The sequence below is a fragment of the Talpa occidentalis genome, unplaced genomic scaffold (assembly GCF_014898055.3).
Source record: "Talpa occidentalis isolate TD23 unplaced genomic scaffold, MPIMG_talOcc4v2.1 talOcc4.3, whole genome shotgun sequence".
In the NCBI taxonomy this organism is placed as follows: Eukaryota; Metazoa; Chordata; class Mammalia; order Eulipotyphla; family Talpidae; genus Talpa; species Talpa occidentalis.
This window is the reverse complement of record NW_023603184.1, coordinates 23,506,730-23,521,106: the sequence shown is the minus strand read 5'-3', so window position 1 is coordinate 23,521,106 and position 14,377 is coordinate 23,506,730. Positions and strand designations below refer to the sequence as shown.

At 48.2% G+C, this 14,377-nt stretch overlaps 1 protein-coding gene across 1 annotated transcript in view; it reads left to right on the top strand.

Moving 5' to 3' along the window:
• NAV2 (neuron navigator 2) overlaps positions 1-9,279 on the top strand; it is a 382,500-nt gene extending 373,221 nt beyond the window's left edge. The window contains exons 37-38 of the mRNA XM_037522590.2: positions 6,081-6,284; positions 8,855-9,279. Coding sequence (XP_037378487.2) covers positions 6,081-6,284; positions 8,855-8,980 — 330 coding nt within the window. The 3' untranslated portion in view covers positions 8,981-9,279. The remainder of the gene's footprint in view (positions 1-6,080; positions 6,285-8,854) is intronic.
• The last annotated feature ends 5,098 nt before the right edge of the window (positions 9,280-14,377 follow it).

Below are 14,377 nucleotides of genomic sequence, written 5' to 3'. Positions count from 1 at the left end.
TCTGTGTAGTGAATGTGCAAGAGATGGGAGCAGGCATGTGTGTAGCTCCTCACAGTTTGCAATGTAGAGTTTGCTGTTGGGTTCAAGCTCTGCATTAGCCCTGGGGCTTAGGTGGAGATGTTTTTGTCTTCATTTGTCCAAAAGGAAAATTGAACTTCAAAGAGAATAAGTGACTTCTTGAGGTCATAAATGTGAAACTTGGAGAATGTGGGAATCGAGTCCAGACCTCAGGCTTGAATTTCAAGTTCTCAGTCCTCAGCCCCACAATGCTCACTTCCTGACATCAGGACTCCTCACTGGTGAGCCTGGAATGTGGGGGACTATCAGCCCCCCACCCTGCAGCCACTGCACAGCATAGTCCTTCATCACTCAGCCCCGGATTTAATGCTCTGAGCAAGCATTACACTGGAGCTTACTACAGTTTTATTGCTGAGCCTGGAGGTGGCCCGAGAAGTACATAGGTCTCCAGCTCCCACACTGTGTAATGAATAAGCCGGCATCATGCTCGGCTGAGTAATCCAGGAGCCAGTTGGGCAGCTCATTTTCCAAGGGCTTCTTTAATTCCTCAATCTGGTGAGGAAACCCGCTATTGAAGGCCTGTGGAAGGTGCGGGAGGGCTGCAGGCTGCATGCATGATGGTGCGTGTTCCAGGCTTTAGTCCCTGTCACTTCTATACATTTAGCTGAGCCCCACGAATATTCAGCTGCTCTGGATCTGTAACCTGCCACAGTGCTGATGGTGCTCAGAGGCACTCAGGACACCGAGAACTCAGAGAGGATAATATTGAACCTCTTGTGAGGGGTATTTCATTGAACTGGAGCCACAGCCTGTAAGTTCAAGCCACTGTGCTGAAATAAATGTGTATTATGAGAGAGTAAATTAGGCAGTCCCTGACTGGCCCCAAATCATTGGCTGGCTATGTCTAAAGATCACGTGTCAAGGCAACATTTTCTAGCCTATTAAGTGTTACTTTCATTTAAAAACGTATAAAAGATTTTAGATTTTTGAAATGAAATCTGTGCTCCATTCATTGATCTGATAAATGGACCATAATTCAGTACTTAGTCAAAACTACAACCCCACACAGACACTCAGTCATTCCTATTTTCTTGGGCCAATGGAAACATCTTCCACCTGGTTGTTTCTTGCAGTCCATTCCATTCTAGAAGTCTCTCTCCTCTCTTCTCCATAAGTGGTTCTAGGGCCTGTTATATCACCAATACCTTTAAGCTCACACAGCTTAAGAGAGACAGGGAATTGCAATGGGATGGGGGGAGGGGAGGTGCACCATTTCCTCCTGTTTCCATCTTGCCTCTCAGTTTTCCCACTGGCTGCTTCCTTGCTCCAAATAGATTTTTCTGGTGAGGGATGGAAGCAAGAGTATGGTAGGAAGGATGGCTGGGCTCTGTCCAATGAAGGTCCCTCTGCCCCCTTTCTCTCATCCAGAAGTGGGACTATCTGTGCCCTGACCTTGAGCTACACCCCACCAAGGGTGGGCAGTGCCAGGGCCTTGCTCCTTTGGACCTAAACTTCAAAGGTGGCTTTGTGGATGTGACTGTGGCTCTGAACTTCCCTTCCTGGAGAGCTTGCTGATGGAGTTTATCATAAAGGAGATTCAGGTCCGTTTGCCACCAAAAGCAAGGAGGCTGCAGTTGAAAGGGCCATGGAACAGCCTGTCAGGAACAGAGACAATCCACCATCCCATGAGACTTACCAGTGTGAGGCAGGAAAAGTCATATGAAGGACCATTTTTCCAGAGCATGGACCTACCAGGGGAGATAGTCCATTAGCATTTGACCAAGTTGCTCAAAAGTGAGCCACCCTGCCCCAAATCTGTGACCTCCTCATCCTAATGAGCCCAGGAGACCCAGCAATGAGCTGACTCATGGAAACCTGGTATGTTCCTCATGCCTCAGTTTTGAAGGGAAGTTTGCTCCATTTATCATGGGCCTGCTACATGCCAGGCCTGGCACGCGTGGTCTCATTTAGTTCTTTTTTTTTTTTCAAGATTTATTTATTTATGCATGCAAGAATTGGGATACAGGCCAAAGGTGCAGGGGGTAAGAGGATTCACCAGAGACAAAGTGGGGAGCAGAACAGGCAAATCTACTGTAATACACTGTTGAGGGGAGCAGTGGGTGAGACAGGAGAGGTCTACTGCACCATGTGGGTATTTCCCTGGCTGGCCGGGCATCGAACTTGTGCTGCAGAGGCTGCGGGTAGCTTCATAGTACTGTGCTTAACACCTTGCACCACGAGGGAGGCCTGGTCTCGTTTAGTTCTAACAGCCCCGTGAGTACTTCACACACAAGGAAACCAAGGGCCCAGGAGTCCTACTGTCTTACCCCTACTTCACTCAATAAGTCTAGCTGACTCTTGGGGTGACTCTGTGATCTCCAGGCTGTCCCGAGGACCTCTTAACTGCACTCAGAAGCCTCAGAGAACAAAATCTTGTGTTTTGTATAGTGGAAGCCTAGATACATTCTCATTTGACAAAAGAATTCCTCTATTTAAGAAATTGCTTAAAAGTGCCTACTCCCTTGAGTTCATGCTCACTCTGCTGTAGGCTGCGTGGGGCCTTTTTACTTCCTACCGACCCCAGGACGCGAGAGTGGTCATGAGGAGAGCGGGCTGTGGTTCAGAACAGGTAAGCCCTTGGCCAAGGCTGTAAAGTGAGAGGTGGAGTCCCCAGAACGGGCTCTGACAGAACAGTGAAGGCGGTGGCAACGCAGACACTGCTGCTGTCTGGCCTCACCCTTGGCTCCAGACAGCCCCTCCCACTGGCACATCCCTGCCAGGAGGAGAGCTGCCGTTGCCTCCTAGTGGACATCAGGTGTCTCTGCAGTTTTGGCTTGTGTGTCTTCCCTGTAGGATTCGTGGATGTGTGCATGTGTGCACGCATGAGTGTATGATACACACATGTTCCCAGTAACTCTATGCATCCGACAGAGTCATAAAGGGTCACTGTGACCCAGATTTTTCACTTCCAGTATCAAGACACCCTGTTTCAGACCCTGTGGGCCCTTTTTTCTTGGGGAAAAGTAAATGTCCTACCTGGCAGTCTGTCTGCCCTGCTGTCTCTGCTGCTTCCCAGAGCTGCCTCAGGGCTCTGCAGCAGGGTGAGGAGCTTTATGATATTCCCTTTGCTGGAGATGGTACTTAGCCAACCATTCATCACCTGGATTTGAACATGTCCAGCGGCAAGTGGGGAGGCTTGTAAAAATATTTTCTGTTCTTGCAGATGATGTTAGCTGTGCCTCTGTGCATTTGTCTTATGACTCAGTCCCAGCCCTGTTCCCCTTTGGAGTTGTCATTAAACACTTGCCAAAGTGTCTCACGTCAACAGAGAAACTCAAAAGATCTTTGTCCCTGATGAAAGGGGAGAGCATGGGGGGAGAGCCATCTTATCAGATGACCCAGACTGCTCTGAGCCCCTGGCCCCTAGACCCATTCCCTAGACCTCAGCTTCCCAATTTGTAATCTTAAAATGTTGGACTTGAAGAGTTTTTTTTCAGGCTGACTTCTTTGGAGCCCTTAAACTACTCATGGGTGGGCAGGGGAGAGGGGAGAAGAGCATAGCTGAAAACCACGGGCCAGATTCTCTTCAAGGACTTATGAGTTCCAAGTACTGGCCTCTGTTCTTTTGTAACCCTGAGTGTCTTCTCCTCCAAGCTGGGACATGGATATAGAAGTGCTGGTTGTCAGAAGTGAGGCTGTGGTTCAGCCCCATACTTGTGAAGTCTGGCTTGGGAAAGGTGGCACATTTCCACAGGGAAAGCCCTTGGAGGGAGAAGCTTCTAAAAATTGCAGGAATGTTTCTAATCTGGAACAGACTTCTTTGCTTCTGTGTTGCCTTCCTCCCTGACGTGCATACATGCACACGTGCCCACACACATGTCCTTCCACATAACCCCTTCCTGCTCAGACTATGAATTTCCTGTAGAACACCAGACTGCATTCTCAGGCCTGAGACTCTCCCCTGTCCCAGGTTAAGGAAGATTTAGCTACAGACAGGGCCAGAGCACTAGACAGGATGGGCGTTGGTGTCTGAGAGCGCGATGAGGTCAGAGGAGGCTGTGTGTGTCTTGAGTGCAGCAGACACTATTGAAAAGATGGATGGCCCATCTGCAGTGCAGGCAGAAATCACATGTAAAGGGAAGAGGTGGCTTAGGCAACGGTGAGACAGCTGGAGGGGACAAGCAAGCTCAGCCCAGGCTGACGTGTCTGGTGGGTGGCCTGGCCTGTGTCTCCCTGCTCCTGTCTGGCTGAGTCACGAGGCTCCTGCTTATATCAAGTGGTTCATCATGGAGTCATTTGGGAGGGGAACTCTGCTCTGTAACATTTCATGACTGGCTGTCCTCTTCAGACCCGTGTCCCTGAGTGGTAAATGAGGGGGCATGCCTAGGTGACCCCAGTTCCTTCCAGCTGAGGCAGCCCATGACATAGAAAGATGTGGTCTTGGCAGAGCTCAGCTCTGTTTTACCGTCAGCACCTTGCTCGCTCTCTCTTCTCATCTCTAGGCATCCTGGGAGGGCAGACACAGAGCAACAGGCTGTGGTCCGGATGTCATTCCACTCAAGAGCCCTCCTGCCGCCCTGTGGTTCAGGAGTCTGGTCTTTGTGCCCTGTGGTCTCCTCTAGGGGGGGTGTCTTCAGAAGCAGCTGGCACTGCCCTGCAAGGGCACATCCTGTCCATGAGCGCATCTGTCACATCTGCTGAGACCCCAGGGGTCCATGGACTTGGATTCTAGTTCTGCCTTCTCTCCTCCTGGGTCCTCATCTGGGAGACTCCTCTTGGGGTCACACAGGGTTAAGACAGTGGTGGTGCTAGAGAGGACAGACAGACGAGCTACCCCAGCTGCACAAACACAGAGCCTGTCTTGGGAAGTGATTTTTTTTTAAATATGTTTCAAATTTTCTCTTGTGCCTTTGTTTTAGCCCAATGTACTCTTTTTTTAAAGATTTATTTATTTATACATATAAGAGCTGGGTACAGGCCAGAGGTGTGGGGGGGTTGTGTGTGTGAGAGGATTCACCAGAGACAGAGTGGGGAACAGAACAGGCAGACTGATGAAATACACTGCTGAGGGGAGCAGTGGGTGAGTCAGGAGAGGTCTGCTTCGCCATGTGGGTTGCTCCCTGGCTGGCTGGGAATCGAACTTGTGCTGCAGTGGCTGCGATAGCTTCATAGGTTGTGTCTTTATCCTTGTGCCACCAGGGAGGCCCCCCGAGGATCCCATTCTTGAAAAAATATGCGCATTTTGAAATTACCAGTAAAAGTCAATAAAATCCCTGTATCACTGCCTATTTAATTCAGTAAAGGAGCTTGGAGGCAGATACTGGTCTTATAAAATTAAGTGATGTAAGTTTCTGTTTTAAGAGCCAATTAGTTATGATGGACAATTTTGAAAAATACATGAGGGAGGAAGAGCACTTAGAATTCCACTACCCATAGTAACCTGTCACAATTTGCTGTTTTGAAAGTGACCCAGATGTCCATAGAGGGACTCTGAAAAATGGGGTTTCATTGAACCAGAGTCATTCATGACCTCTACCTGTGCTGTTGATGACCAGCACCCCTTTGGTAGGTAGGGAGGGGGTGTCCCCAGTGGGATACCAGGCTGGCTCCAGCTGGTAGTCAGTACCTCTTTCTAATTCCACATTCAGTGATACCTGTTGGTAGTCTGAAACTGGCCAGAATGGGAGTATTCACCCCACGGAAATAGGCATTTGCTTTAATCAGGTTATGTTTTTGTTTCCCCAGAGACCACTTTTCAAGTTGGATGAGCAAGACTTAGAGTTTAGGGTGACCCAGTGAGTCAGTGGCAGAGCTGAGATGTGAACCCCAGTCAGCCTGACTCCTAAACGGATGCCCTTGACCCCATGATCATGCTGCCCTCAGTCTTAGCACATCAAGCTGCCTGGACTCAGATGACGGCCTTAGGGTGGAATGCTGGCAGTGCAGTTACTCATGGGGAGGTGTAATGCTGGGGGTGGGGGGTAGTTTATCAGGAAGCTTCAACCTCAGGGCTACAGAAGAAGTCTCAGTCCACTTCCAGAGTGTTCCTTCTATGTTTTCAGCTCTATGGAAGGCGGGCCCCCTGGGAGGATCCCGCCAAGTGGGTGATGGACACCTATCCATGGGCAGCCAGCCCCCAGCAGCACGAGTGGCCGCCCTTGCTGCAGCTCCGGCCTGAAGACGTGGGCTTCGATGGGTACTCCTTGCCTCGGGAGGGCTCAACCAGCAAGCAGGTGCCCCCAAGCAGTGCTGACGGAGACCCGCTGGTGAGTTCTCCGGGCCGAGAGCCCTCCCCAGTCAGTGAGCTTCTACTGCCCACGAGGTCTGACGCAAGCCACGCTGGCCACGTAGAGCCAACTGAGCCCCGGCCTTCATTGCTTTGGAAGGTTGGATTTTCTAAGATTAGGACCATGTTTCCCACTATTTTCTTTTGTGGTTCTAGTTTTCACTAAAGCCTTTAACCCCTCTGAGTTTTTTTCTGGCTTAAGGTAAAAGACCAAAGATTTGACATTTTTCCCCCTCTAAATGCCCCAGTACCTATTGTCCCTACACCACACTTAAATGTCTGATTTGAGGGTCTCCTGTTGTGCTGTTCCAGTGATCTAACCCAGCTGTCACTGAGCAGGGCCAGGGTCCCAAAGAGCAGAAGTGCACATGGTCAGGACCACAGGCAAGGAGAAGAGGGAGGGCAGGGCTCACAGAGGGCAAGGCCTGAATACCAAAGCCATAACTGGTGAAATGAGTTGAGTCTGAGCTGCTGACTCACCCCACCATTGCTAAGGCAAGAAAGGCCTTTTAAGAAGAATCTGGGCCAGGGAAGGGAACACTGTAATTATGGTACCCTCTGCTAATATAAGATGCATTCATGGGCATACTGTGAAATTAGACCTAACAAATCAAAGCTCTATAAAATAAGGTGCAAGCTTACACACCCTCCCCTCCTCTTAGATGACTATTATCAGGCCTTTCAATTTTGCCCTAGCTCCCTTGGTAGCTAAGCCAATGGGAAAAGAGCAGCAGAATGTGTTTCTTGCATTACCTAATGAAAGAGAAGACTCCTAGGACATGCAGCAGGATTAAAAGAAAACAGTGAGGGTTCTGTGCTGTCCCTAGTGACTAATTGATTCACTAAACAAAAAGTCAAATAGGAGCTTTGGGGCGCTTGCCATCCTCCTGATTGGTGGCAGGGCACTGGGGTGCTGTTGAGGCTTAAGAGAACTGGTTTTTAAATGTATCCATTATTTGTGTCACTATGCACAGTCTAATTTGCAGAATATACAACAGTGGTTTTACAGAGAAACGAATTCAACTTTCCAGAGTCATTTCTGACATTAACTGCTACTAAAAGCCAAAGTCAGGGAGATATTTTTGTGAGTGCAGACTCATGAGATCTTAAATAAAAATGGAATGTAGGCTGTCTAAAGGAAAAAATAGTTCATCCCCCGACACATTTCTTAACCAAGAACGTTTGTATTGCTGATTGAACACAGAAGGCGTTTAGGTCAAACCTGGAGTTCTCAGAAGTTACACAAAATTCTCCTTCCTCTCCTTTACCAGGTTCAGTATTTGGTGTTTGTCCCAAGTCCACTTCACTGTGCCTCGGGCCATAGGTCTGTTCCAAGAGGACAGGATTTCCTTGGTTTTGTTCCAAACCATATGCTATGAGTACAGCAGGAGTGTTTGATGAGTGAATAAACAATCCCAGCTGCATTGTCCATTATGCTTCAAGCGCCTCCTTTTTTTTGGTCACGGCTATGCAGATGGACACCAGCAATGCTGCTTCTGCGGCCTGGCTCCCCCAGAGAGCCTCTGCTAAGCACCCTGTGGAGCAGCTGGCCAGGAAGTGGCTGGACTTCACGCCAGCTGTATCACATCTTAACCTTCACTCAAGGAGACCCTAACTTGCTGGATAAAACACACACACAATCTATAGTTATAAACAAAAGTAGATTTTTCTTTCTCCCACCACTCCCAAACAATGACCAGTAGATTGTAGAACAGGAAAGACTGAAGCACACTGTCTTTAAATTCTTTTAGTCATTGATGGTGATGGTAATGGTGATGCTAGCAAATCACATTTGTTGTACACTTGCTATGTACCATGCCCTGGTCTAAGGGCTTAGTACAACTCCTTTTGTTCCCTAGTTCACCCTCATGAGAAAGAGGCTGAGGTCTCTCTAATCAGTAGATGAAGAACTGTTGGCTCAGATATGTTAGGTAATTTGCCCAAAGATTCCTGAGTTGGGATCCAGGCCTCCCTGCTCTCCTGTGACTGGTGCTGTGATTTACCTCCTGTGAAGGCCTTGACAGGAGCAGGAGAACAGGCAGCCCAGGATGCCCTCGGGCCAGAGCCAGGAGATAGATGGGCTTGATGCTCACTAAGAGGGACCCTGTGCTTTGGACATCAGTGGTGATGCGGCACATGTTCCAGAAGCAGACACCCAACTGGGTCTTTGCTCAGGTTGGGGGCTAAGCTCGGGTAAGGCGTGCCCTGACAAACGACATCAGTCTTTATAGACAGCTTCCTAGTTTATTCTTAGGGCTCTACATTTATTAAGTTAATCCACACTATAACATTTCAGGCACAATTTTTAATCACTTTTGACCAGTGAATAAACTGAGATGCAAAGAGGTGAAGGCATTTGCCTAGGGCCAAACAGCTGGTAAGTGGTGGGACTGGGATTTGAACCCTGAAAGTCTCACCCACAGTCCATGCTCTTGCCACTGCCTCTCCCATGAGCCACTGCCCCAGGGTGAGTCTGGAATTGGAGACCTGGGCTTTGAAGAGCCCGGGGTGGACAGCTGACTGAACTGGATGCTCTCCCCTCTTTCTCAGATGAACATGCTGATGAGGCTACAGGAGGCAGCCAACTACTCCAGCCCCCAGAGCTATGACAGCGACTCCAACAGCAACAGCCATCACGATGACATCCTGGATTCGTCCCTGGAATCCACGCTGTGATGGGCCCAGCCACAGAGCCCACCCCTCCCCTAGCCCTCCCCACACCCACCTCCCTCCACCATCCTGAAGATGACCTCCTGAGCCAGCCCCCTGGCTGCAGGGACACCAAGATCCCTCGTTCTCCAGCCTTGAGCTGGGGACAGGCGTCCCAGGCCAGTTGCCTTGGGACCCTTCCTTCTACAGTGAGAACTGCACTACCTTCTGTTTCATGGGAATTATTGTTTTGCCTTGTTGCTGTGACCTCCCTAAGACGCTCAAGATACTTCTCGGGAAAGGATCGTCACCACTGAAATGAAAAGGGTTAAAAACAAGAAAACTCACTTGAAGCCCTGAAACCCAACAGCATCTGCCACGAGACAGGAGACCAGGGCAAAGTTAGCAGTTTCGACGGCATGACTTGTCCTCAGCGTGACCCTCCAGCCTGGTCTACCCATGGCCCTGCCACCCGCCCTCCACCCAGCGCCTCAGAGGCCCGGGCTGGCTTAGGCAGGCACGCTGCAGAGCTAGGCCCCGGGAGCCCTGGACACACAACCCACGCTTTCTGTTTTGTTCTTTTTTTGACTGGTGCTCTCCTCACCCGAGAGGTATTTCGTCCCAGTTCAACAGTACCTTTCCGACCCTCCAGTGAATCCAGAGCGTGAGTGAAGGAGCAAGAAGGAGTGTGAGCACACGTGGCTCTCACGCAGAACAGCACGTGTCTGTTTCCTTCCCACAGAGAAATGAATCAGGTTTCTTTTCTGCAAACACTGTGTACAGTAAGCGTTGTTCTACTTTGGAGAACTCAGAGCCCTTTTGAAAATGAAGTTGAGTTTCCCCCTTTCTGACTTTTTCATTTTTGAAGAATTTTTTTTTTCCCTTCTCCTCTTGGTCAGAATCAATCCTTTGGCGAAAGTAAGAACCACAGGAGTTGTTCGGTTTGGTCCTGCTGAGTTTTGATTTTCTGTTGTCCAGCCTCATAGTCCTACACACTCGCCTCATGCTGCGGGGACTCGGGGCGGCTGTGTCCTCGGAAGTGACCGGGGCCCCATCCTCAGCAGATAGACAAGCTGGGACCTCGCCTGCCCTTCTCATCCGAGAGGCTTTTGCTCCGGTGCGCCAGCCCCAACCTCAGGTGGGGTGGTGAGGTCACCTCACAAAAGACTGCACTTTCCTTAGAACCAACAGGAAGCAACTCAACAGGGGTGGGCTGGCCGTTGCCTCCAGCAGCCCCGGCCTCCATCCTGACGAGCCCGGCCTGACCTCTTCGGTGCTGACCTTCCCAAAGTGATGCCTTACTGGTTTTGTATTAACCGTGTTCATTTATGAGTGTCGTGCCTGCCTGGGGTCCGTTTTGTTGTTTTTGTTTTCCCCATCAGAGCAAACAGGGCTAAAAATGATCATCTACTCATTAGGAGAACTCGAGTTGCTGTGACTTTTCTCATCCAAGAGACTTGTGTGTGTGGGTGCGTGACCATTGGAAAAAGAAAAAGGGAAAAAAAGTCTGTGGTTTTTTTTTTTTGTTTGTTTGTTTTTTTTTGCAGGTTCTTAATTAGTCTCCAACTAACACCCTGACGGGGCAGTGACGACCCACCTTGTGCAGGGAAAAGCCAATGTTCCTCCAGGTCTTCATGACATTGTCTGGCCCTGCAAGTGTGTGTGGACACACCGGTGCTTTCCTGACAGAGTGGGGGAACCTTTGAGTTGTTTCTGTTTCATAAAGAGAATCTTTATGGGACCCCACTTGGGGTAGCTATGTTCACAATCAGGGTTTTTATTCCATGTTTTCCATTTCTATTAATGAAGGTCCATCTCTTGACGTTTTTTTTCATTTCTTTCTGCAAGAGCTTGAACTGAACCAGCTTTCACATCACATTGAATGATACCATTTTCTTCCTCCTTGAAAGGAAAAGAAGAAAGCGTCCTCCTAACTGGCAAATGGACCTCCCCTTAATGCTGTCCCTGCTTTCAGTCTCAGTAAACTCAGACTCTCTGCTAGGCCTTCATGAGTCATCTGAGTGTGTCTGTGTGTCTTGTTTGGTTTTATTTTTGATAACGTTTTGGAACCATATATTTAGCCTGTGACTACAGGCCAAACCCTGAGCCTTCTGGTAAACCCACAGGGTGGTCTTCTCAATTTATCTCCCAGCGATGACCTTGCACTCTCATACTGTGAATTTGGGAGGAGGTAGAATTGGCTTCTCTTGGTGGGCGATTTTCCCAGTCACCTTGTGAGTAGACACCTGCCAATATTGTTTGATTTTTTTTTTTTTTAATGACATTTTCTTTTCTCTTTCACCTCTCCCCTCTCGCACAGACTTCCCTCCACTGGGTCCAGGCTCAGAACTAAAACCTCTGTCCCTGGTGCTGTCTGACTGGTAAACAGTGATTGCAAGTAGCAGGGCCCTCGTAGGACTCACAATCAGTGTCCTTCCTAGCGCTTCGGGAAGCAGGGTTGTCAAATATGCACATTTATTATTTTGGTCATATTCTACTTTCGTGTCACTCACCTTTGACAAAGTGACTTTGTACTCATTTAGGGCTCTGTCCAAAATGCTTCCATTTTGCCTTTTTCTACAGTTAGGCTAATTTTGAAATGTATGAAATTCTATGCAACATGTATGTTGAGTTACCAATGGAAGCCAAAAGATTTCTTCCCAAACTGCCAAGAATTTTACAGGCCATAAATGAGATGGGAATGCCTTTTAATTTAAGGTGGTGGGTGGGGTAGGGGTGGGAAAGGAACTAGACTTGCCTAGACCTTTATTGTATCTTGGGGACAATTTTTTTATTTTGTCGTTGATGCTTAAATTTCAAAATTTTGTGTGTTCAGATTTGGTCATGGCGAAACTACTTCAAAAGGAAAAATAATCCAAACTTTGTGGATATTAAATGGAAGGTTTGCTGTTTTGATCTAGTTGTTTCCAGTGGGGCAGTTTATGAAATATGTTCTATAAGATGTACATTTTTTCATTGTAACATAGAAATTGTAAATAATTGATTAAAGTGCTGCATTTTGATGAATTTTTTCTAGCCATTTTTAAAGAGAAAACTAGGAATTGAGTATTTTGTGTACGGTATGTTCCCATCCTCCCTCCCCTTCCACCCTCTTCCTCCCTATTTAATTTTCATTTGTCATGAGGTTTTGGATTTGCCAATGATCTGCTGGAGATCATGCCCCACGTCATAGAGAATAAAGCTGATGATTGTACCAGTCTTAAATTATTCATGATTCAATAAAATTGATGCTTATTTATTCAGATTAGTGGTTTGGCTTTTCTGTGCTAGAGCAGTCTCCATCGGAGTTCAACTCACGCCAGAAGGAAGTCCTTATGTAGCCAACACAGAGAAAGTCCAAAACATTTGCAAATCCATCTTTGCCACCATGTCATCACTACCCCGTCCCAGTTTCTTGCCTAAGTGATTGCTGCTTATGTGGAGCTTGTTAAAAACACAGGACTTCAGGCTCCACTCAAATCTTATGAGTCACTAGGGATCTTGTACAGATGCAGATTCTGACTTAGAAAGTCCAGGATGGGCCTCCCTGGTGGTGCAAGGGGTTAAGATGCAACCTGTGGGGCCTCCCCTGGTGGCACAGCAGTTGAGCACTGGACTGCAAGGCTGCCCGCAGCCTCTGCAGCGCTGGTTCGATCCCCGGCCACTGGCGAGGGTCTCACATGGCGCGCAGACCTCTCCTGCTGTGCCCGCTGCCCCCCTTAGCAGTGTATTTCGTCAGTCTGCCTGTTCTGTTCTCTGCTCTGGCTCTGGTGAATTCTCTCACCCTCCCGCTCTTCTGACTGTACCCAGTGCTTGTATAAATAAATAAATAAATAAATAAATCTTTAAAAAAAAAAAAAAGACGCAACCTATGAAGCTGCGCACAGCCTCTGCAGCATGAGTTCGATCCCTGGCCGGCCAGGGAGCAACCTATGTGGCACAGCTGACCTCTCCTGACACGCCTGCTGCTCCCCTCATTAGTGTGTTTCAGTCAGTCTGCCTGTTTTGTTCCCCACTCTGTCTCTGGTGAATCCTCTCATGCCCCCGTACCTCTGGCCTGTACCCCTGTTCTTGTATGCATAAATAAATCTTTCAAAAAAAAATAGAAAGTCCAGGGTGTAGCCTGAGAGTCTTGGTTTCTAACAGGCTTCCAGATGATGCTAGCGCTCTACGTCCTAGACCACATTTTCAGTACATAAGCAGCTCCCCAGTTGACCCCTTGGCATAAGAGTTTTTTTTTTTTAACATGCCAAGTATCTACTAATTGCCAAATGTTTTCCCAAATGTCCCAATATAACCTGCAAAATGACTCTGGGAAGGTAAATATTTGTGCTCCCATTCTACCGGTGGAAAAACTGACTCACAAGGAATAGAGACAGACTAAGTGCACCAAAATAGAAGAGTGGATCAAGAAAGTGTGGTGTAGGGCCTCCGTGGTGGCACAAGGGGTTAAGCACCACACTGTGAAGCAATCCGCAGCCTCTGCAGCACAAGTTTGATCCCCAGCCAGCCAGAGAGGAACCCACATGGCAAGCAGACCTCTCCTGTCTCGCCCGCTGCTCCCCTCAGCAGTGTATTTCAGTCAGTCTGCCTGTTCTGTTCCCCACTCTGTCTCTGGTGAATCCTCTCACCCCCCGCATCTCTGGCCTGTACCTCGGTTCTTATATGCATAAATAAATAAATCTTTAAAAAAAAAGTGATCTAATATGGCAAACCATTAGATCACTAAAAAAAAAAAGTGGTGTATAGACACTATACATTACTACTCGACAATCAAGAGAGAAACGTGTGCCATTTGCAGCGACATGGATGGAGCTGGAAGGGCTTATGCTAAGTGAGGTGAGCCAGAAAGGGGATCATAATGGACTCTGGAGGAGGACTGTGGCACTTTGGTGGTGGGAGAGCCAGGGTCAGTAGCAACACCTTTGGGGAGGAATCCTACACTGTCAAAATATTAGCAGGAATGAAAAAGACTACACACCCACATGTGTATGTAGATAAATAGGCTCAGAGAAAACAACCTGATAAGGGTCCTGTAAGTTAAGGTACAAGAGTGTTGGCATTTTCTTTTTGTGTGTGTGTGGGACCCTCGCTGGTGGCCGGGGATTGAACTGGCACTGCAGAGGCTGCGGGCAGCTTCACAGCCCAGCGCTCAACCACTGCACCACCAGGGGAGGCCCAAGAGTGTTGGCATTTTCAACCCCATCTTCCACCTCCACATCCTGCCTTGCAGGGCTGCCTCTAGTGGGGGAAAAACTAAGGTTGAGGAATGTTAAATTATTTATTACATGTCATAATGTTCTTGACTGTTTCAATAAGAGAATATTTCACGAAACTGTTTAATGTGAGCTTTTAAAGTTTATACCTTACTTTCTCTGAAGCTGTCAGCAATTTAGTGTGATAGAAATTTGCAAACAAAGATGA